The 24,150-nt window shown below is 40.4% G+C and overlaps 1 protein-coding gene across 1 annotated transcript in view; it reads right to left on the bottom strand.

Moving 5' to 3' along the window:
* The window catches only part of ADGRF1 (adhesion G protein-coupled receptor F1), a 53,939-nt gene extending 30,343 nt beyond the window's left edge, over window positions 1-23,596 (bottom strand). The window contains exons 1-5 of the mRNA XM_036769453.1: window positions 23,519-23,596; window positions 21,777-21,834; window positions 19,691-19,840; window positions 17,605-17,778; window positions 564-664 (exon numbers count right to left, since the gene is read on the bottom strand). Of these exons, the coding sequence (XP_036625348.1) occupies window positions 564-664; window positions 17,605-17,778; window positions 19,691-19,840; window positions 21,777-21,834; window positions 23,519-23,596 (561 nt within the window). The remainder of the gene's footprint in view (window positions 1-563; window positions 665-17,604; window positions 17,779-19,690; window positions 19,841-21,776; window positions 21,835-23,518) is intronic.
* Between the last annotated feature and the right edge of the window lie 554 nt (window positions 23,597-24,150).

The raw sequence follows: 24,150 nt of genomic DNA, 5'->3' as shown, positions 1-24,150 counted from the left end.
CTTTGACTCACCTGAGGACATAAAAATTCCATCTACATGGAGTCAAAGCCCCTATGACTTGATGGATTTCTCAAGATGTCACAGTCACCATACCCAGCCCTGCTAAGCTGCGATTGAATGTACCTTGTATATATCCTTGTTGTGTTAGGACAAAGTCACCCTTCTTTTGTTAACTGTTCAAAGACTTCTCAACATCAAATCTGAATTAACAGGGTGTTGAAGTTAGACCTGCCCCTAACAGATTGAGAACACTTGCTGGTCTTATCAATGGACAATATAAAAATAATTATGAAAAGGCAGACATCTAGGCATAGATATAATCATAGATATAAATATAGAGATAGATACAAACATAGATACAGATACACATCAACTTGTATAGCTCTGTGTATATGTACATCTATCTATCTATCTATCTATCTATCTATCTATCTATCGAGTCACTTCGTTATATAATAGAGAATCCCAGAGTCTCAAAATTGGAAGGGGGCTTCATCTAGTCCAAACAATACATAAACATGAATTCTGCCAATATCCTCCCTGACAAATGAGAAAATGCTTACTTGGATTTCAATGCCAGCTGTGTAGTTGGAGTATAGTGCGGATGATGAATTCAGGAGATCTTTTCTAAATTCCTCATGAATTTTAAAAGTGCCAAAAATTTCTGTGAGATTCAAAAGAGAGGAGGAGGGAGACGGGGGGGGGGGAATGGAGGGGGGGAGGAGGAGAGAGAGAGAGGAGAGAGAGAGAGAGGAGAGAGAGGAGAGAAAGAGAGAGAGAGAGAAAGAGAGAGAGAGAGAGAGAGAGAGAGAGAGAGATTTTAATGAAAATTTATATACAAATCATGAACTGGATTTTAGAGTTAACATAAAATCGAAGCAATAGGCTTCCTAAACACATCTGTTCGATGCCTACTGACCTTTGCAAGCCATATTTCAGTTCCTTTGGATGATGGTCCCAAAATCAAATTAATTCTAACAATAATAACCTTAATTTCTAGGTTACTTTAAAATGCTTTCACACCCATTATTTAATTCAATAGCCTAATTCTGAGGACAGTTTTTTATCTAGAATTTTCAATCATAGAGTTAAGGATAGTCCCAAAAAATGGAAAATGTTATGAAATAATGTTGTCAGTCATTCAGTCATGTCTGACTCTTTGTGACCCAAGAGACCATAGCACACCAGGCCCTTCTGTCTTCTATTATCTCCTGAAATCTGTCCAAGCTCATGTTCATTGCTTCCATGACATTATCTATCCATCTGCTGTCCCTTTTTCCTTTTGCTTTCAATCTTTTCCAACATTAGTGCCTTTTCCAATGAGTCCTGTCTTCTCATTATGTGGCCAAAGTATTTAAGCTTCAGCTTCAATATGTGACCTTTCCATGAATAGTCTGAATTAATTTCTTTAAATACTGACTGATTTGATCTTTTTGCTATCCAACGGACTCTCAAAAGTCTTCTCTAGTGCCACAAATTTGAAAGTCTCGGTTCTGTAGCGCTCAGCTTTTCTTATAGTCCAGTTCTCACAGCCATACATTGCTACTGGGAAAACCAAAACTTTGATTATAAGGACGTATAATGGCAAGGTGATATCTCTGTTTTTAGTATCCTGTCCAGATTTGTCATAGCTTTCCTTCCAAGGAGCAAGCATCTATTAATTTCATGACTGCAGTCACCATTTGCAGTGATCTGTGAGCCCAAGAATATAAAATCTGCCATTGCTTCCATTTCTTCTCCCTCTGTTTGCCAGGAGGTGATGGGACCAATTGCCACGGTCTCAGTTATTGTTGCTTTATGCTAAGCTTCACATTGGCTGTTGCATTCTCCTCTTTCCTCTTCATCAAGAAGCTTCTTAATTCTTCTTCACTTTCTGCCATCAGAGTGGTAAAGTCCGCATATCTGAGATGGTTGATATTTCTCCTGGAAACCTTAATTCCAGCTTTTAATTCATCCAGCCTGGCATCATCCAGCACCTATATCACATGGTATGCACTGCATATAAGTTAAATAAATAAGGTAACACAAAGTACAGCCTTGTCATACTCCTTTTCCAATCTTAAACCAATCAGTTGTGCCATGTTTGTTTCTAATGGTTGCTTCTTGGCCTCATACTTGTTAGGAGACAAGCAAGATCATTGGCTACTCCCATGTCATTGAGGGCTTGCCACATTCTGTTGTGGTCCACACAGTCAAAGGTATTAGTGTAGTCAGTGAAGGAGAAATTAGTGAGGAACATACATGGTAACCTGTATGGTATACTTTGTGGGCACTGGGAAGATATTTTCTGCCTCTAAATATCTCCGAAATCAGGCTTTTCCTGTGTTTGAAATTTCACCATTAGAACTTCATTAATTTGTTTAAGCCTATTCTGACCTATTCAATCCAATCCAATAAGCATTTATCATTCCTACTATGTCAAACATGGTAGATATACAAGATGCAAAGGCAGAAAAACCCCAAACCTGCCCACAAGGCGCTTAAATTCAATTTGGGGTATGGGGTGGGGTAGAGAAAAGAAGGGAACTAGAGAGTGTATCTGGGATTTCATTTATATAAGGAACTCCTAGATGAGAAACCACCTCTACTGATGATAGGCAACTCCTTCCCTGCAGTTTACATACTTAGTCATTAGGGGGCACTGAGAAATACAGTAACTTTAGAATACGATACATGTAAGAGTCAGGAGTTCAACCCAGGTCTTCCTGGCTAAGCACTGGGGATACAGATATAAATGAGACAGTCCCTTTCCTCAAGGAGTTTGCATTCTAATAGTGAGGGACAACAAAAATTGTGGAACTGTAGCCAGAGAAGGATGTTTTTGGTTTGGCATAGGGATGGTGAGTTGTAACAACAGGGCTTTGACAATAGAGATTTCAATAAATGGAGACAGATGAGGAGGGAGTATGTTTCAAGTATGGAGCATGACAAGCTAAGGATATGGTCATAGCGAATAGAACGGTATTAGGGAATAGCTAGCAGTCTAGTTTGGCTGGAGTCTAAAATGTCTTAAGGGGAGTAACGTGAAATTAGGCTGAAAATATAAGTAGGAGCTTGATTGTGGAAGGCCTTCACTTGCCTGGATGAGTTTATATTTAATCTTAGAAATAATTGGGAGCCACTGAAGATTTCTATGCGCAAGAATGATATGGTCAGACCTGTGCATTAGGAAGATGCTTTTAGCAGCTGTGTGCAACAGGAATTAGAGAGGGAAACAAGTAGAGAAAGGGGGAGAAAAGGGAATAAGCATTTGCATTAGCACCTTCTATGTGCTAGGAACTGTGCTAAGCACTTTTTACAAACATTATCTCATTTGTTCCTCACAACAACCCTGAGAGGCAGGGGCTGGTATTAATTATCTCCATTTTACAGTTGAGGAAACTAAAGTTAAGTGACTTCTTACCCAGAGTCACACAGCTTGTAAGTTTCTAAGGTTGTATTTGAGCTCAGGTCTTCCTGACTCCTGGCCCAGGGCTCTATCCACTGAGCCACCTAGCTACAGGTAACACAGAGAGAGATATCTGTGTAAAGAGCCAACTTTCCAGGAGGGAAATGATGAGATGCTGTATGTAATGTGCTTTGTAAACTTTAAAGCATGATACAAATGTTGGTGGTGATGATGGTGGTGGTGGTGGTGATGATGAAGAGAATGATGGTGATAATGGTGGTGCTGATGATAATGATGAGGACCTGAACTAGGATAGTGACTGTGTGAGCAGACATAAGGAGATGGATTTGATAGACATTCTGGAGATAGCTTCTGTCAGATTTGGCAGATTGGAAAGTGTCCTGACTTCAAATCTCTCCTCAAGCATTTATGATCTTGGCCATGTTACTTAGCCTCCTTAATTCTGAGTTTCCTCATCTGAGGAAGATGGTAGAGGCACCTAGGTGATGTAGTGGATAGAACACTAAGTCTAAAATCAGGAAGAACTGAGTTCAAATTTAACCTCAGACACTAGTTTTAGGACTTTGGGAAAGACCCTTACCTTTTGTCTACCTCGCTTTCCTTAACTGCAAAGTGGAGATAATGATTATAGCACATACCTCTCAGAATTGTTGTGAGAATCAAATAAGTTAATATTTGTAGGGCACCTGGCACATAGACATAATCACAGACATTTAATGAATGCTAATTCCTTCCTTCCATCTCCAAAATAGGAATGACACTGTTGACATAGCCTATATCACAAGGCCATTGTGAGGAAATCGCTTTGCAAATCATTAAGTGCTATGTAACAATGAACTATAATTGTTCACAGCTGATCAGATGTCCTGGATAGGAAATAGTTTAAAAGAATTCTAAGGTTCTGGATCAAAGGGATCTGAGAAAATGAGCAAACCCGGATCTGGAGTGTAACCAGAATGGCTTTTGTTTTCTTTGAATGACTCAGTTTACCTCATTGAGCTTCCCTGGACGCTGGGGCTTGCTCTTCCGGGGCAGGACCAGAACTTCCTGTGTGATGAGTCATGGGGCTGGCTGAGGGGAGGTGTTAGCTCCAGAACCTGGTCTACCCTAGGGGGAGGAGCCAACTCAGGAACCAATCGGCCCTGGTCATTTGGGCGGAGCTTGATGATGTCAAAAACTCTATAAGAGGGGAGAGGACAGCTTGAAGATCCTCTCTCTCTTCCTTTTCTGGTTGGAGCCAGCGACAGTTACAACGACAGTTACAGAGGCAGTTACGACAGTTACGTCAGTTACAGCCACAGCGACAGACACAGCTGAAGCAGGAGCTGCCAGTAGCAGAGCTAACCTACGGGAGAAAGCTGAACAAAGACTTCAGGCCATTACAGCGACAGTTACAGCGACAGTTGGAGCCAGAGGCAGTTACAGAGGCAGTTACGACAGTTACGTCAGTTTCAGCCACAGACACAGCTGAGGCAGGAGCTGCCAGTAGCAGAGCTGATCTACGGGAGGAAGCTGAACAAAGACTTCAGGCCAGTGGGTAATCTTATTACCATCGAGGGGGAAGCATGATTTTGCTTTACGCAATCATGCTTCTCTGTAGCCTCCTGGTTACTCTTGCAAGGCGTACTTATTGGGCCTGGAAGATTTTGATCAACATATCAAAATGGGGCTTCTGGTTCATGGGTTGGTTACTGTGGAGCCTAAATAAATGTTTTGATTCTTCTGCCTTCTACGTTGAGAGTTTCTTATATCCGGCGGTTCCGAACCTTTCAGACATGTTTATGATCCTCTTTGAGATTATAAACTCTGCCCTCCTGATACATTTGGCGTCACGAACAGGATCGCTAGGTATAAGATCTCTATTTAGAAGCAGAACAATTCCAGAGGAAGAGATGAATATCCCAGGATGGGAGGATCCATTTTATTCCTCCCTAGCAAAAGAATTGGCTAAAAAAGCTGGACCCTGTGAAAACTGGGAACCAAGGCTACGGAGAGGAGATCCTAGGGATTTGGAAAAGTGTTTACGAGAAGTTGGGATTCAGTCAGGGGCATCACTATCTAGGCAAAGCTGGATAGTGTTATCAGCCTACCGGCTAGTATACGAAAGATTGAGATTAAGTGAAAGACATGGGGGCACTCCTACCCCACAGGAAGAAGAGGAATCTCAGATAGCAGGAGACCAAACTGACTCAAATGAGAACTTTTCTATTAATGTGGCTAAGAGCAACAGGAGACCAAAAAAGCCCAGAGTGCATTTCAACCCAGCCCAGAAAGAGCCTGACTGCCTGCTTCGTCCTAGCCATGGTGGCAGAGGAAGTGAGTGGGGAGAGAATGAGACAATGTTAGGGGCTGAGGCACAAAACACTACTGGGGTTCAGGATGTGCCTCACACAGAGAATAGGAGATGGTTAAATGATCAGACAAGGGCTCGACCCATACAAAGGAGGAAGACAGAAACCCGAGGTGAAGATTCAGTTACAAGGGAAATTCAGGAAGATTTCTCACCGCAAGAGGTCACAGATATTTTGAGTAGATTCAGCCAAAGAATAGGAGAACCATTGATATCTTGGATGGTAAGACTCAGTGATCAAGGGGCCGGTGGAATATCAGTAGATGGGACAGACTGCATGAGATTCATAGGTATCAGCCATGATCCTCTAGTTCAACAAGCTTTTAGGGAACATCATCAGCAAGGAGATGGTGATAGCGGGACTACTCTGTTGGCATTAGCCGCTGTGGGATGCAATAAGAGATATGCTACTGATTCTATGTGGCCCACTGAGCACAGACCCTGGTATTCACTTAGAGATTGTATCATGAGACTAAAGGAGGAGGTAATGAAGACTGCCATTATGACAGGAACTGCAGACAAATATTACAATGATTCAATGGAACTGCCTCATAGGAATTTAATAATTAGGACAGCTCCCCCTGCTTATAAACAACTAATTTTGAATTTATTACTTGGAGAAGTAGGGAGCCGTCTTACAACAGTGATAAATAAGATTTTACAGTTATATGACTTAGGTGACTGGGGAAGGGATAGATCTCCTCAAGAGAGAAGGGTGAATAACCAGCAAACTTGGCGCCAAAGGAGAGTAACAAGGAAAGAAATGTTTACTGCTTTATTGAGAGCAGGAGTAGGTTTTGAAATGATAGATGGAATTCCAACCAATGAATTATATAGAATGTACAGAGATAAAGGCCTTGATAACAGGAGAGATAGGGAAATCAGAACTGCTCCTGCAAATGCTACAGATGTTGAACCTTCATACCCAAGTGAATCACATGAAAGGGAATACTAGGGAACAGGCCAGGCCCCAGCCCAAATTAAGGAAATACACAGGCTGGATTGTAGACCTCACATTAACTTGACCATATATTGGAAAAATGGGTCAAGTACGGTAACTGAGGCATTAATAGATACTGGGGCCGAGGCCACCCTTATTTATGGAAATCCAGACAAGTTCAGCCATGGAACTCCTATTACCATTACAGGACTAGGAGGGACTGAAATATCAGCCAGACAAGTTAAATTGATGATGAAAATTGGACAGTTGCCCAAGAAAGAATATAGTGTGGTTATTGTGCCTATTCCTGAATACATCATTGGAATAGACATTTGAAGGGTATGACCTTAAATTTACCTGAAGGGAAATACCAATTTGCTGTGAGGAAAATAGGCATTAATGCAGTCTTAGTGGGGAAAATCAAGATGGATCCAATCACTTTGCCCGAACCTTCTGAAGTAATTACTTTGAGGCAATATCGTGTGCCAGGTGGGCAAGATGAAATTGCCAACACTATAAGAGAATGTGTTGAGGCAGGAGTGTTAGTCCCTACAACTACTCAATGGAACAACCCCGTCTGGCCAGTCCGAAAGTCAGATGGAACATGGAGGATGACAGTAGATTATAGACAGCTGAACAAAGTGACTCCTCCCTTGTATGCTGCTGTCCCAGACACGGTTACTTTAATAGAGAGAATACAAAAACATGAAGGGACTTGGTATGCAGTTATTGATTTGGCCAATGCCTTCTTTACAATCCCAATAGACCCCAAGCAATGGAATCAGTTTGCTTTTACTTGGCAAGGCCGACAGTATACATTTACACGCCTGCCGCAAGGATATATTCATAGCCCAACTATTTGCCACAGGATTGTAGCTGAACATTTGGATGAATTAAAGTTACCTGGTGTACAGCTTACACATTACATAGATGACATCATGATACAGGGAAAGAATATAAAGGAGGTGGAGGAGAGTTTAGCATTATTAATTGACCATATGAAAAGCAAAGGATGGGAAATCAACCCCGCAAAGGTTCAAGGGCCAGCTCAAACTGTAAAATTCTTGGGGATACAGTGGAATAGAGGACTGCGAGAAATTCTCCCACAAGCTCGACAAAAAATCCAGGATTTTCCCACCCCTACCAATAAGAAAGAGGCCCAAAAGTTCATAGGGCTGTTTGGTTATTGGAGACACCACATCCCACATTTGGGACAGATTTTAAAACCCTTGTATAAAGTCACCAGAAAGAAATATGAATTTGACTGGGGACTTGAACAAAGTAGAGCTTTTGAGGAAGCAAAGGCTGCTATTCAATTAGCTCTAGACTTATGGCCTATGCAAAATGGGCCAGTGGAGTTACAAGTGACTGTACAAGATGACTATGCAAATTGGAGTCTGTGGCAAAAACAACAAAGCCGAAGTGTACCTTTAGGCTTTTGGTCAAGGAAACTGCCCTCATCTGGAGTGCAATATACACCTTTTGAGAAGCAGCTGTTAGCTGCATATTGGGCTTTAGTAGAAACTGAGCAACTAACTCTGGGTCATGAAGTGGTATTAAGGCCTGGAATTCCAATTATGACTTGGGTAATGAGTACCCCAGCTTCTCACAGAATTGGACATGCACAAGAGGCAAGCATAATCAAATGGAAGTGGTATATTCAGAATAGGTCCAGAGCAGGCAAAAATGGAGTTTCTGCTCTACATGAATCTGTGGCGAACATTGATACTGAGAGCAATGAAAAGCCCCTTGAATCTAAGCAACAGATGGTACCATCCTTAGTGAAATGGAATAATGGATATGACGGACTAAATGAAGAACAGAAGAAACATGCTTGGTTTACTGATGGGACAGCAAAATATTTAGGACAGAAGAGACATTGGAAAGCAGTAGCCTATAACCCCTGTACAAGGAGAACTCTGGAAAGTTCTGGGATAGGTGGAAGTAGCCAATATGCTGAACTGATGGCAGTGCATCAGGCCATCAGAGCAGAGAAAGGAGGACAGTGTCATATATTTACTGACTCGTGGGCGGTAGCTAATGGATTAGCTACGTGGATGCCTATATGGAAGAATCAGAATTGGGAGATTCATGGCAAACAAGTTTGGGGTAAAGAGTTATGGGAAAATATATGGGACATGTCTTTGGTTACAGATCTGTCAGTTTTTCATGTTGATGCTCATGCAACCCTGACCACACCAGAACGTGAGTACAATGCACATGCGGATCGACTAGCAAAGATTGCTACTGAATGTATTGTCCCTACTCCGACTCCAACTGATGACCCAGCCTTAGCAAGATGGGTCCACCAGACTGCTGGCCATTTAGGGGTCCAGGCCACCCATCGATGGGCACAGGATCGAGGTATCAGTATTCTCATGCGTTGTTAAAACAAATAACAGAGGAGTGTTGTATATGCCAATTAGAAAAAGAACGAACTCTTCCTAGGATAGTTACTGGAGAAATAGCAAGGGGAAAAGTTCCAGCCCAAATTTGGCAGATAGATTATATTGGCCCACTACCCCAGGATAAAGGATGTAAATATGTATGTACGTGTGTTGACACCTATTCAGGTGTACTAGTGGCTTGTCCTTATAAAGACGCAACTCAGAAAAACACCTGTAAAACTCTAGATATTGTAAGTTTATATTATGGAACCCCAATGCAGATTCAAAGTGACAATGGGTCACATTTCAAGGGCAAAGAAGTGAAAAGATATTGTGTGTTGAATAATATAGAATGGATATATCATATTCCATATTACCCACAAGCATCTGGGCTAATTGAAAGAATGAATGGATTGTTGAAAGAACAGCTGAGAAAATTAAGCTCAAATAATTCATATCGACATTGGAAGGATAATTTGTCTATTGCCTTACGTAATTTGAATAATAGACCCTTAGGGGGGAGTACACCTTTAGCCAGAATGATGACCCCAAATCTGCAGATCAGAGAACAGCAAACATGTGAGATCCAAAACATTGAATTTGGACTGTGAGGGAAGATGTCCCACTACCAAGTCCAGGAACACCTGGTTTAGCAGGATATGATTTACATTGCATAGAGAATTTTAGGTTAAATAGGAAAGAGATAAGAAAAACCCCTACTGGAGTATGTATGAGAATCCCCAAGAATCATCTTGGACGGATATTACCTAAACCAGGATTAGCGGCTCAAGGAATACATGTATTGGCTGGAGTGATAGATTCTAATTATCAAAAAGAAATTGTTGTGACACTCCAGAATATGGGTAAAAAACCTGTACAATTTTGTAGAAATGATAGGATGGTTCAAGTCATTATTATCCCCTGTGAAAAAATACCCTTTGTGAAAACTGACCCTCCTCCCAAAATAACTACTAGAGGGGCAAAAGGGTCTTGCTCCATTGATAGAATAAAGTCAGGAGCTAAGGTATGGGTAAAACGGAAGCCAGATGATATTCCAAAGGCTGCAGAAGTTATAGCCCATGGGAAGGACAACACTGTAACAGTTGTCTATTCAGGGGAAAATAATTACCAAATCGTACCCCTGAACCATATATTTTACCGTGAATAGGTTATAATAATAGATTCACAGACTATTCTTTTTGTCCTTTGTTTTGGCTAACCTTGTTGCTAGTTTTGTTTCCTTCAGGCTTAAGCACCCTGCACTTTCCGGTGACTGCCTAAGCATGTAGCATTCTTGGAATTCCTGCCAGCTTGTTAAAGAAATGACCTCTGGAATGGGACTTTTTGGGGGCAGGGCCATCTCTACATCCAATTTCAGCATGAAGAAGCTATGGAAAATGAGACCTTCACCCCTCACCCCAAGATTTTGAGCCCCAATCGTTCAAGGGGGGGTGGAAATGATGATAGTGTTCTGTTTACTTATTTTGTGTTATCCTTGCTGTGTTGTTTTATTGTTATGATATTATTGATCCTATGTAATGGATACAAGGATTTAGGGGTGGACATTTGAATTATTAATAATTATTTTGGGGATGATTGATTGAAGAGATTATCTTGCTGGGACCTAGGGGTGGATCGCATTTGAATCGTTAAACCAATGTTTAGGAATGTCACCAAATGATATGTTTTGCTTTATAATGAATGATATGTTTTAGTTTCCTTTGTAATTGGATCACAATGTATGTTCTAGGATACATGGCTGATTAGATTATGTATCCTATAACAAGGGGTGGAGTGTAACCAGAATGGCTTTTGTTTTCTTTGAATGACTCAGTTTACCTCATTGAGCTTCCCTGGACGCTGGGGCTTGCTCTTCCGGGGCAGGACCAGAACTTCCTGTGTGATGAGTCATGGGGCTGGCTGAGGGGAGGTGTTAGCTCCAGAACCTGGTCTACCCTAGGGGGAGGAGCCAACTCAGGAACCAATCGGCCCTGGTCATTTGGGCGGAGCTTGATGATGTCAAAAACTCTATAAGAGGGGAGAGGACAGCTTGAAGATCCTCTCTCTCTTCCTTTTCTGGTTGGAGCCAGCGACAGTTACAACGACAGTTACAGAGGCAGTTACGACAGTTACGTCAGTTACAGCCACAGCGACAGACACAGCTGAAGCAGGAGCTGCCAGTAGCAGAGCTAACCTACGGGAGAAAGCTGAACAAAGACTTCAGGCCATTACAGCGACAGTTACAGCGACAGTTGGAGCCAGAGGCAGTTACAGAGGCAGTTACGACAGTTACGTCAGTTTCAGCCACAGACACAGCTGAGGCAGGAGCTGCCAGTAGCAGAGCTGATCTACGGGAGGAAGCTGAACAAAGACTTCAGGCCAGTGGGTAATCTTATTACCATCGAGGGGGAAGCATGATTTTGCTTTACGCAATCATGCTTCTCTGTAGCCTCCTGGTTACTCTTGCAAGGCGTACTTATTGGGCCTGGAAGATTTTGATCAACATATCAAAATGGGGCTTCTGGTTCATGGGTTGGTTACTGTGGAGCCTAAATAAATGTTTTGATTCTTCTGCCTTCTACGTTGAGAGTTTCTTATATCCGGCGGTTCCGAACCTTTCAGACATGTTTATGATCCTCTTTGAGATTATAAACTCTGCCCTCCTGATACATTGAGGATAAGGGGAAGCTAGAGAGCACTGAGGATGTGCTTCCTGGTTCTAATCTCAGCACTTTGGATTTTAGTCTTCCGTCCTTGTCACGATTCCCACATGATCCCCAACACCTAGCTAGGCTTGTTGTTGTTCTTCATTCTGAGGTCCTTCCCAGATCTAGATCCATGATCCTGTAATTATTGGATTGAAAAGGACAGGACAAAAATGAGGGGTTCTGGGTACTGCAATTAGGGAAAGAAATTTTTAAACCAGAAAGCATCTGAAGGAAAGCAATCAGGATGATGAAAGGCTTTGAATCCATCCCTATCTGATTACATGGAAGGAACTAGGCATATTTAACCTGGAGAAGACTCAAGGTGAAGGAGGTCATGGTAGCTATCTTTGAGCATTGGAAGGGCTGTCATATGGAAGAGGGTTTGGAATTATTCTGTTTGTTAACTGAGGAATGAAAGTGGATGGAAGTATCCAAGATGCAAATTGAGGATTCATATTAAGAAAGACTTGTTAACACTTACAGTCCCAAAGTGGGATAGAGTGCCTTAGGAGGTTGTGAGTTCTCCCTCTTTGGAGATGTTTAATCAAAGGCTGAGTGACAATTTGTTAAATATGTTATAGTGAAGTTTTTTTAATGACTAGAGGGTAACTGAATCTGCCCCTAATATTAGAATTCATAATTCTGTGAAGACGGGTAGGATGATGTTAAGAGGGCACCTAGCTGACCTTAGTAAATATGTTACCTGGTCCAAAAGAACTACAAACTACAGAAAGAGTTGACACATTAGATGGCTGAACCACTGTCAAAAATCTTTAAGATCCCAAAGAACAGAATAGGCATTGCAGGATTGGACAAAAGCTGATGATGGTCTGATTTTAAAAAAATAAGGTGGAGGAGGGGAAGAATGGAGTCTGAAAAATACAGGCGAGTGAGATTGGCTTTGATCTTAGAAAAATTCCGAAATGTATTATGAATGAGATAGTTAGTGAAGACTTAGAAAAGGAAGTAATGACCACCAAAAAAAAAAAAAACAACACCCCAGCATAGTGTTATTAAAGTCAGATCTCGTCACACCCACCACATTTCCTATTTTCTGAGGGTTACTAGTCTGGTAGATCAGGGAAATTCTGCAGATAAGATTTACCTAAAATTTAGGGAAACATTTGTTGAAGGCTTGAATGCTGTTCTCAAGGGCAAGATGAAAAGATGTGGGATAGATGAGAATAGGTGCTTATGGTTCGATGGCAAGATCCAAAGAATGGTCATTAATGGTTCAATATCACCACAGAAGAGAAATTTCTGGTGGAGCATTACTAGGATATGTTTGGTTTATTTCTTATGTCAATGAACAGGGTAAAGATGATCACATTTACAGATAACAAAGAACATATCAGAATCCAACGAAATATCTCAATAGGCTTGAATATTGGACTAAATCTAAAAAGATACAATTTAATAGTGATAAAATGTAAAGTTTTACACTTTAAAAAATTAACACTTTAAAAAATAGACTTTCCAAGGATAAGACAAAAAAGGTTTAGCTAGACCATCTGCAAAAGGTCTAGGGGTTTCAGTGGACTATAAGCTCAATGTGAGTCCAGAATGTGATATTATTAAATTAAGTAATGCCATCTTAGGTTGCATTAAGAAAAGCCGCAAGTCCAAGATGAAGGGGATAATCTTCCTCTATTGTACCTTTTGCGGTATTGTGTTCCGTTTGGGGTGCCACATTTTAGGAAAAACACCAAGCTGGAGAATGTCCAGAGAATGGCAAGCAGCATGGTAACAGACCTTGAGATGGGGCTGTATAAGAATTTTTTGAAGGAAATGGGGATAGAAAGGAGAAAACTTATGGGCAGAGAAGCTTAATGACTGCCTTCAAGAACAACTATCAAGTCTGAGAGGGAATAGCTTATTTTGTAGCCTCATGGTATCAAAACTAGAGCAAAACAGAATTTACATTGATGTAAATTTAGGTTTGATAGAAAAAGGCTTCCTAACAGAACTATCTACAGGTGATTCCAAATCAGTACCATTCAGGAGGGTAGTGGATTCCTCCTCATCAGAGGTCTTTGGCCAAAGGCTGGATGACTCCTTATCAGGCTTTTTGTAGGAGGCGTTCATTCTTGTTCAGGTCGGGATTGGGCTCTGTGGTTTCTAAGGTCTTTTTCCACTCTGAGTGTCAGTGATTCTGAGCTATGAAATGAAGTTGCCCAAGTTGAGATAGGTATTGAAGAAGAGCCAAGATTCGAACCCAGTTCTTTTTACTCCAAATGCGATGGGGTTTTTTGTTTGTTTGTTTTATGATATCTCTCTGCTTCATGGGAGTGAGTGGGTCAAGCCAGAGAAGTTACCATTCTAACATAAATATATTTTTCACTCACACACTATAACAAAGAATAGGGCCCTCAGAGTCATTCTAATTTGTCTGTTGCATATGTGTGTATATGATACATACATACATAAATATATGTGTGTGTATAGTGCACATATATACACTACATGTATATATTTGTGTATATGTAATATATATACTTTACACACATGTATGTAGATAGATAAATGATAGACAAATGATAAATAATAGATGAATGAGAGATAAATAGACATGATAGATAGATAGATAGATAGATAGATAGATAGATAGATAGATAGAGATTGGACCTGTAATATCTTTGGTATAGGAAACTTCCAAGTAAGGGAGCTCTTTCTATCAATATGGTTTGGCTCTTCCTTTGTAACTTTATAATCTTAGAGAGATGCCTAAAGGGAAGTTAGATGATTTGACCAAGGCTACATATCTACTGTATGTGAGAGATGGTACTGGAACCTGTCTTCCTAGCTTTGAGAAGAGATTTCTTTGTGCTATGCCACACTGCCCCTCTGAAAGAGACAGTGAGAGAGAGAGGTGGGGCGGGGAGGGAGAGATGGTAGATAGAGATGATATAGAAATAGACATAGATACATAGATAAATAGATAGATACATACATACATAGATACATAGATATAGATATATCGATATATTATAGCTATCTTGTCCAAACCTAGAAAATTGGGGCCTGGAGAGGTTGAGACTGTCCAAGATCACATAGACAATAAGAGGCGGAGAGGGAATGTGAACCTGGTTACACAAACAGAAACGGTTTGTTGATTTTTCTTTTAATAAATCCTTTCAATATATTATGAACGATTTATATGTAAATTAGACAATTGATAATAGCCTAATGGATTTTCCCAAAGTTTCAGGTTGGGAATTTGAGCCAAGAAAAATGTGAAAGCCCTGAGATTTTTTTGGACTTTCCACAGCATAAGCTTCTTAATACAAGGGTTACATTTGAGCCAACACCTTCTCCATATTCATAAAGGATCGCTCTTAGATTTCATAGTCTACAGCAAAGCTGAATTCAAAGAAGAGGAGAAGCAATCAATGATTCATCGACATTAGGGACAACTTTGGGAAATGGGATAGGTTTAGGACGATCAATTGAAATTTTCTCCTCTGCTTTACTCGGACATTCCTACAATTTAGCTGGGGCCAGACAGTGGGTAAGGGGAGCCTTTTATCCCCGTTTCTCTTGTTACTGTAGTAGTCCTTTCCACCATATTGTTTGTAATGGAGCTATTAAGGAAGCCTCCTACTCACCCAAAGCGAGCACATGAATTACTGAAATAGATTTTTAAATGCTCTTGTTCTCCCCACTCCACCCCTAACCAGGCTTCATGTCTCTAGCTTATTCTAATCCAGTCTACAAGATTAATTTTTCTAAATCACTCCTTTACTTTAAAAACAAACAAACAAACAAGTATAATGTCTTCCTTCCTATGGTCTCTTGGAACAAGTCCAAATGCTTGGCATTTAAGGCTCTCATTTAACTGGCCCCCTTCTGCTTCATCTTTCACTGTTTTCCAATATGTCCTTTCCATTCCAGTCTGGACAGTCTCCTAAGCACTCTATGCATAGACCATACAGTTTCGAATCTTAGAGCTAAAAGGGCCATTAGAGATATATTATTTAACCTCCTTAGATGTTATTTTCTTCATTTGGCAAAATGAGGAGATTGGACTAGATGGCCTCTCGGCTCTCTTCTAATGTCAGATTTATGATCCTGGTCTAATCCTTTCATTATATGGATGAGAAAGCTGAAGCCCAGAGAGGATGTGAATTGCTCAAAGTTTCAGAGCTAATTAATTGCTTAATCAATCAATTAACAAGCATTTATTAAGCACTTGCTATCTGCCAGGCATCACACTAGTGGTAACAACAAAAGTGAATCAATCATTGTTCTCAAGAATCTTATATTCTGATAAAGGAGACAATGTGCTTATATATAATTATCTACATAACATTTTCAAATGAATAGAAGGAAGCTTAGGGAAGGATTATGCTAACAGCTGGGAGAGCCAATAAAGACATGTAGAACAGAGGCTCCCAAACTTATTTGGCCTATTGCTCCCTTTTTAAAAAAGTTACTCATCACCTTCCTGGAAATCTACTTTCTTTAACACTTTAATGATTTTTTGAAATTTGAATCGTTTCAAAAATATAAAATATTTTTAAATGACACATTTTAAATTTAATCATTTGTTGTAAATTTACAGGGTTTTTTCCTGCAATGAAATTTTGATGACACAATATTGTGTCATGTAACCATATAGTACTGTATTGTAAACAAGTCATTACGCACATATATTCCTGCAGATGCATGCTGGACTTCCCAACGAGCACGAAGCTCCCCTGCCAATACTTGCTTGTTAAGACCTGTTGGTGGACTTGACCACTGATCAGTTATAACTTGCATTTTGTGTGTTTATTTGTAAAATTATGTAATCGCTCTGATTTTAACTCTGTTACATAACAAATGAAACACGTATGGTTCTTCAAAATTTTCTTATCTTTTTTTCTTTGTTTCTACTACTCTTTATTTTTATTCAATGCCTCCAAATTGTAACCCAAGACTACTGCCACCCCCTCAGATTGTTCCAGCACCCCCTCCAAGGCAGTATTGCCCACTTTGGGACCCTATGAACTTGCTTGAGCTGAGTCTCCCACTTTCTCTGACCCATTCTGGCAAGTAGCAACTAAAACTAGCTTGACTTCATTGGGTTGGTCAAGGAGCAGTTCCATATTGTCACTCAAATCGTGAAGTCCCAAAAATTCACCTAATTCACCCCCTGCCAAAACTATAACTGAGTTGACAGCGGTGCTCTTGGCCAACACTGGGTTCTAGCACCAGAGTCTTAATCTATCTCTGCTTTGCTCTGGTCTTTTTAAACTTTCTTTTAACCCACCCACTCCATGCTTCTCATTTCTCTCTCTCATCCTTCGGAAGTCAGTAGTGGTAGGAAGGCAAGTGGGTAAAGATGCCAGGAGATACAGCAACAAGGTTCTAATATTTTCCTAATATAGCTCTATGTACATGGGGTCATAGATTTAGAGCTGAAAGGCACCTTAAAGATCACAGGATCCAACCCTTTCATTTTATAGATGAAGAAAATGAGTCTCAGAAAGGCAGAGTAACTTGTCCAGCAACCCTCAGGTAGTAAACAGGCAGAACTGAGAAATGAACCCATGTCCCTTGACTTTAAATCTGGTATACTTTCTGGAAACCATGCTGCCCAACTGTGGCCCTATCTTGACCCTGGCAAGCTACTGCAAGCTGCTATCAGCAGCTATCCTTTTAGGGGTCACTGGTAGGGTGAGGAAGAAAGCATTGTTGTCAGGGGCACCACAGGAGGAAAGAATATGATCATTCCCCCAGCCTTACCCCTCCATCCACCTGACCCTGGCTTAGAGGAAAGCTTATCCCATTCTTCCCTCCAAGGATTCTTCTGTAGTCTATGATCTTACTTGTTCTCTCACAGAAGTTGATGCTCTCACGAAGACTGTTCAGCTGACAGTCACAGTTTTGATGTGCCCCTGTCTTGTTAAAGTGGCATCTCCTAGGATCCAGGCAAGTGTGAGAAAACCAGTGGTAACCATCTTCACAAGCACATCTCAGGATTCTATTCAGGATGCTACAGTCTGCACAGAAGGAGGAAGGAGTATGAGAATACGTGTTTATTTTTTTAAATATATTTTATTAAGTTAGTTAAATATTTCCCAATTACACATAAAAAAATTAACATTCACTTAAAAAAATTTTGAGTTGCCAATTCTCTCCCTCCTTCCCAGCTCTCCCCCAACTCTTAAGAAATTAAGCAATATGATACCAATTGTTAAGTCGCGAAAAACATATTACCATATTAACCCTAGAACAAGTGTTTATTAAGCACCTATTACGAGTGGTGCTTACAAATATTATCTCATTGTAAGGAAGGTTTGATTTTTCATTAGTTCTGATCACTAAGAGGAGAATGTTTTATATGAACTGAGTCACTCAATCTAGGGGAAAGGCAATTAGGTTTGGAGTCAGAGGACCCAAATCTAAATCCTTGCTCTTCTTTATCATGTGTATAACCTTGGACAAGTCCCTCAATTCTTCTGGTCTTCAGCTTCTGTGTTTGTAGAATGAGGTGTTGGAATAGATGGCCTCTAAAATTCTTTCCAGCTTAAAATCTATGATCCTATGTTCCACCTAACTTAAGGAATGGAACCAGTTATCAAAGTAGGAAGGCTTCAAGCAAGGGAAAAGCGCAATTTAAAAGATTCAGTTATTACAACAGAGGAACCACAGTCTCAGGGCAAGGATACATATGCTCATTGGACACTGTTTGCCATGAAGGGGTGACGGAAAAGTAATATTTCTGAATTATGGGGTTTATTTGGTGGGATCCAGATAATTTCTCTGCAGATAAGGAGATTCTCTTTGGTTGTGATTTTACCAGAGGATATTCCCTCCCATCTAGGGTTGTCCTTGTTTCTAAGCAGAACAAGCAGTTCTTACCCTGTCTTGCCATGATATTATTGACCTTTGCTTCTACCTGGCTCAGGATTCCCAAAATTAGAGTTATTTTCTTAGGTCAGACCATAAACCTTGGGCCCCATAAGACAAACATGAAAATATTTGTGCATTACCTGGCATAAGGGAAGGCCCTAGGGCATCTCCCCACACCTGTTGCCATTAGCATACATTAATGATGAAATAGTTTACTCAGATCAACACAGAACACTACTTTAGTCATTAGGGTATTGGAAAGGCCTCAAGGGATAGTGAAAAGAGTGTTTTATTTGGCAATGGGAAGACCTAGGCTCAGATTTTGCTGTTAGCATTTATAACCTGTGTGACTGTGACAAATTCTTCACATTTGCAAGTTTCAGTTTCCTTATCTGTAAAGTAGAAATTGAAGTGTTCATCTTTTGTGATTGTGATGGGGATCAAATGAAATGATGTATATAAATGTCTGACATCTAGTAAGGGCTTAATAAATGTTTGTTGGCTGACTGTCAGTCATTAATTACGTAAACTAAGGAAGTTTCAGTGGGGAAGAGAGTAGAAGGGAAACCAGAGCTTGGCAATCACGAACTCCAGGTGACCAAAAAAAAAAAAAATAACAAAGGCCACCACCTGGGAAAGTTAGTTTTTTAGGGCTTAGAACCTTAGAGATTTTGATAAACACTGAGGAGGTTGAGATAAAATATGAATGTCCTGGTTCAGGCAGGTCAGGCTCTGTGGGATAGGGTTCTGAAAGTGAAGGAGTAAATCTTAAAAGGTGAGAAGGACAGACTATGAAAATAAATTTAGACCTGGAAGGGACCTTAGAAGCTGTTAAGGCCAACCCCTGCATTTTGCAAATGGGAAAACTGAGCTGAGAGGCTCAATGACTTGTCTGGTGTCACACGTTTATTAAGTTTCTAAGGCAGGATTTGAACTCTGGTCTTCATAGCTCCAACCTCAGTGGTCTCTCCACTGTTTCCCCCCCTTCTAAATATTTAGGGCTCACTCATGCTTGATCCATTCCTCAGACCAATCCTGAACAAAAAAGTGCCGGCTCACTTGTAGTAGCTTTCTTTCTGATAATTTCCAATGTCCCATTTGGCCAGGAGTATTGATGCTTCAGGTCCTTCAGAAAATTCTGAAATTTCCTTTTTTCAGCTGCATGTTGGTAGGTTACCTGAAGCAACAGCTCATATACCTGTACCATGCCTAAAGGAAAAAATAGGAAAGATCAGAATTTACTTATTTACTTATTTCAGTCAAGATGGGAAAAAAATGCTGATGAACAGATCGTGAAGCATTGCATAGATACAAAGGGATGTTCAAGTAAGATACTATGTTCTCAGAGCCACAGAATCTCAGAATGTGAGAGGGACCTTCATGCCCAGCTCATCCAATCTCCACATTTCACCATTAAGGAGGTGAAGTCATAGGAAGGGCTCCCTGGAGTTGGAAGTTTTCTATAAACAGGAAACCCTACCCATTAATTAATGAGTTGGACAAATGGCCCAGATTGGCTAGGATGGTCCAGATCTTTGCATTTCCTGCCCCTGGTGGTCTTTTATTGCCATCCCTCTTCCTTAAAGTCCTCCACTAGCCTGCCATCCACAGGGTCTTTCCTGGAGTCTGCATTCTCCCACTGTTGTTCCTCCATTCTTGACTCTGGAGAAAATTTATTTGGGAGGGAAAAGGGGAAGCATAGAGCACAATAATTTTGGTAAGTTGCCTGTTATTTTATCTGCTTGAGAGGATGGTAGATAGGTGCTGTGCTAGCTGGAAATTGTGCATTAATAGTGCAGACAGTACTTTTTTCACTGCTACAAAAGCTCCTGTAGAATGTAAGTGTCTTGAGAGCAGGAGTTATGGCATTTTTCCCTTCATATTCTTAGTGTCAAGCAGGGTGCCTTGCACATGTGTTAATTTTAATTGTGTTCAACTCTTTGTGACCACATTTAGGTTTTTTTCGGCAAACATACTAGAGTGGTTTGCCATTTCTTTCTCCGGCTCATTTTACAGATGAGCAACTGAGGAAAAAAGAGTTAAGTGACTTGCCCAGGGTTTGAGGTTGAGATTTGAACTCAGGAGAGGAGTCTTCCTGACTTTAGGCCCTGTATTTCATCCACTGTTCCACTTAGCTGTTTGCACATAGAAGCTGTTTAACGAATCCTCATTGATTGATTAGCATAGCCTGCTGCTTGGAGTCATATCATAACACTCTCAGATTGAGAGGAAGCCCAACTGGTGTTGGGTTTGTAGATGATCCCATTCAATTGATGTTGCCCTGGCAAAAGAATTCCTGAGGCAGTAAGATATAGAGAATAGAATAAGCCTCAGAGCTAGAAAGTCCTAAATTCAGGTCCTGCCTCTAACACAGTAGCTGGGTGATCCTGGGCAAGTCACTTGAATTTTCTCAATGCTCTAGTCAGTCCTACACTGTACATCACAGAGAAGGTGAGGCTCTGCATTGATAGAGGGAGCTTCTTCACCCGGGAGCTCTTTATACCAGGGATTTTTTTTTACATTTACCTGTGTCAATTTGACAGTCTGACGAAGCCCATGGACTCCTCAAAATATTTTTAAATACATAAAATATAACATAAGATTATGAAAGAATCCAATTATATTGAATCGAGCTATCAAAATATTTTTAAATGCTAATTCAGGGACCCCATGTTAAGAATCCCATCTTTATATCAATGGCATCACAGTCCAGTCCATAACCCTAAAAAGATCGCCTGAGAATTTCTCACTGTATCTCTGTGGTTATCCAAAGAAATGTCCTAGGTCTCATCCACTTACCTCCTCTCCAAATTGGCTGATTAGAAATGCAGTCAATTTAAGCATATAAAGACAATTGACTTATAGAGTAAAATGCTTTTTGAAACTAAAGAAGGTCCACTAGGCAACCAAACATCCTAAGGAATAGTATAGCTTACTATACTAAATTCTAGGTCCCTGAAATGAAAAATGTTCATCTTCTGCTCTATAGCATTCCTAGCTGCACACGCGCATGTGCAGACACACACACACACACACAAACACACACACACGCACGCACACCCCCCCCACACACACACACACAGTTTTTGTCCCCAGATGAGAATATGGCTCTATGGTTCTGCCTGTGGGACCTGAAAACTCTCACCTGGATGTGTTTCCTTGCTCATATCGAGGTCCTTTTTTGTTCTGAGACCCTTGTTTCTCTGAAAGGGAAGCGTGATAAGGTTTTTAAAAGTTGTGTTTTAAATTAATTGGCTATGTTCTCTGAACTAGAGCTCAATTGAAATTATAGATTGAAACCCTCAATAAAAGCAGCATCAGAGAAATGCCACAGTGTCCTTTTCTGCTTGCTAGCATCATCTTGTGTGATCTCTCCCTACACACCTTTGCCTCAGACATCGCCAATCAAAGATAGAATTTTAGAACTAAGAGTAAGGATCCTGTCTCTATCCCAGTTGCGCCCTCTACTGTCAGTCACGGGGAGTGCCTCAAAAACATTCTCAGACACTAGTCTGCAGACTAGGTTGAGGTCGACTCAGTAATAAATAGGTGATGACTTCTTTACCTTGGCCAACCAACTCAATACCTACCTCTGAATCTGTCCACAAAAGCAGAGACCTGCAAAGGAACTCTTCTCTTTTGGGGACAAATAATATCGTATGGTTTCTGACTTAGAGTCCAAGATCATAGGATTTGTAGGAATATACACTTAACATGGTCAGGGAGATCAGATGCTGGCTCCAAACAGATGACACTGACTAACAAAGCAGCAGAAAGGGCCTCCAGACACTGGACACCGGAGGAATGGAATTATGGGGAAATGGGTCTAAAGGCAAGCTTTCACAGGATTTTATACCTCAGAGACACACCTCTGCAGCAACTCCTAGCAGAATGGAGAACAGACTTGGTCTCTTTAGATGGCACAATGAGTACCTTGAGCTGGGTCTTACAGAGTCTATATCATGTCATAGAAAAAAAATGTTACTATTTATATAATGCTTTAAGATTTGTACTTTACCAACAAGTTTGTACTTTATCTCATTTGTTTCTCATAATAACTGTGAAGTAGGTAATAGTATTAATATTAATTTATTAATAATATTGAGTGATCAATATTATTAATTAATTTTGATTATTAATGATAATATAATTATTAAAATATTATCCCAATTTTACAGATCAAGGAATCAGAAGGCTCAGAAGGGTCAGGGGACTTGTCCAGGGTCACACAGTTCATAGATATAGGCAGGATTTGATGAGGCAGTATTTGAATTCAGGTCTTTCTGACTCCAAGTTCAATGGTCTATTCACTGTAATACCCAGTTGCCTCTAAAAACATGGGATTTGGAGTCCTGGGGCCTGGGTTTAAATGCTAGCTCTGCTTCTTACTACCTATGAGATCTTGGGGAAGTTAATTTAACTTCAAAGACCATGTTTTTCTCATTTGTAAGGAGATGATTTCCAATGTCCTTTCCAGCTCTAAAGCTATGACCCCAGTTTCAGATGGGAATAGTTGTTCCCTTGTAATAAAACTGAAGGTATGTCATCTCAAGATGAGTAAGAGACCTCTTCCAGGGTCCAAGGCTGATGCTGGGCTTTGTAAGTTCTTTTGTGACATCATGGAGGACCCCACCCCATCAGATATAACAGCTCTGACTCACTATTACCAGTATTCCAACCACCAAGACATTGAAATCCAAGAAACTCAGTCACTTGTTCAAGGTAATATTGTTAATTGGTTACAGAGCCAGGACTAGTACCCAGGTCTCTTGACTTCCAATCCAATGTTCTTTACTCTAAACTTAAATTGCTTGGTTTTTAAAGAATCCCAGGAGAGTTGAGATGAGAGCGGTGACAAAGGAAAGTAGACGAGGTAAATAGACTCACCCAGAGCAGGCTCTCAGATGTCATGGCCAAAGTTAGGAGGAAAACCAGACAGAGTTCCCAAAATTTCATCTTCACCATTTCTTCTTTTGTACCCTAGACTGAATATAAATAGCAGGGCATGTAGGTTGGAGTTAAATTATAGTTCAGGATCAAAAGATAAATTCTTCTATTGGGCCATTTAAAAAATTTGGATAAAGCACTACTAAACCCAATATAAACTGAGATTTCTACATTGATCATATTCTCTGTATAGCTTGATAAAATTGCTACTTCTACTCTACGCTACCAGAGGGGGCAATGCTTTAGGGCTTTCTTTGCAGAAAAAAATGATTTTTAGTGACTTTGTGGTCTTACTAAGAGATCAATCTTCAGCCTCCTTGGAGCTGTACAGGTATCGCTAGTACAGGCTCTTGGGCTTTAAAAAAAAGTAATGCACTTTCCTTTATATTTAGGAACATTGATCATGCTGCCCTTTTTTATTATACTAGAGTATAAATAACACAGAATTTCATTATATATAGAGAGATAAGAGCCAACCAACCTTGAAAACCTGCCTCCTTGAGGCTTTACTAACTGGCAACAAATTAAGCATAATTCATGAGATCTGGCAAAATTTCATTTCTAGCTTCCCC

The sequence above is a fragment of the Trichosurus vulpecula genome, chromosome 7 (assembly GCF_011100635.1).
Source record: "Trichosurus vulpecula isolate mTriVul1 chromosome 7, mTriVul1.pri, whole genome shotgun sequence".
NCBI classification, from domain to species: Eukaryota; Metazoa; Chordata; class Mammalia; order Diprotodontia; family Phalangeridae; genus Trichosurus; species Trichosurus vulpecula.
Note: the sequence above shows the minus strand (reverse complement) of the source record. Positions and strands in the feature narration are given on the sequence as shown.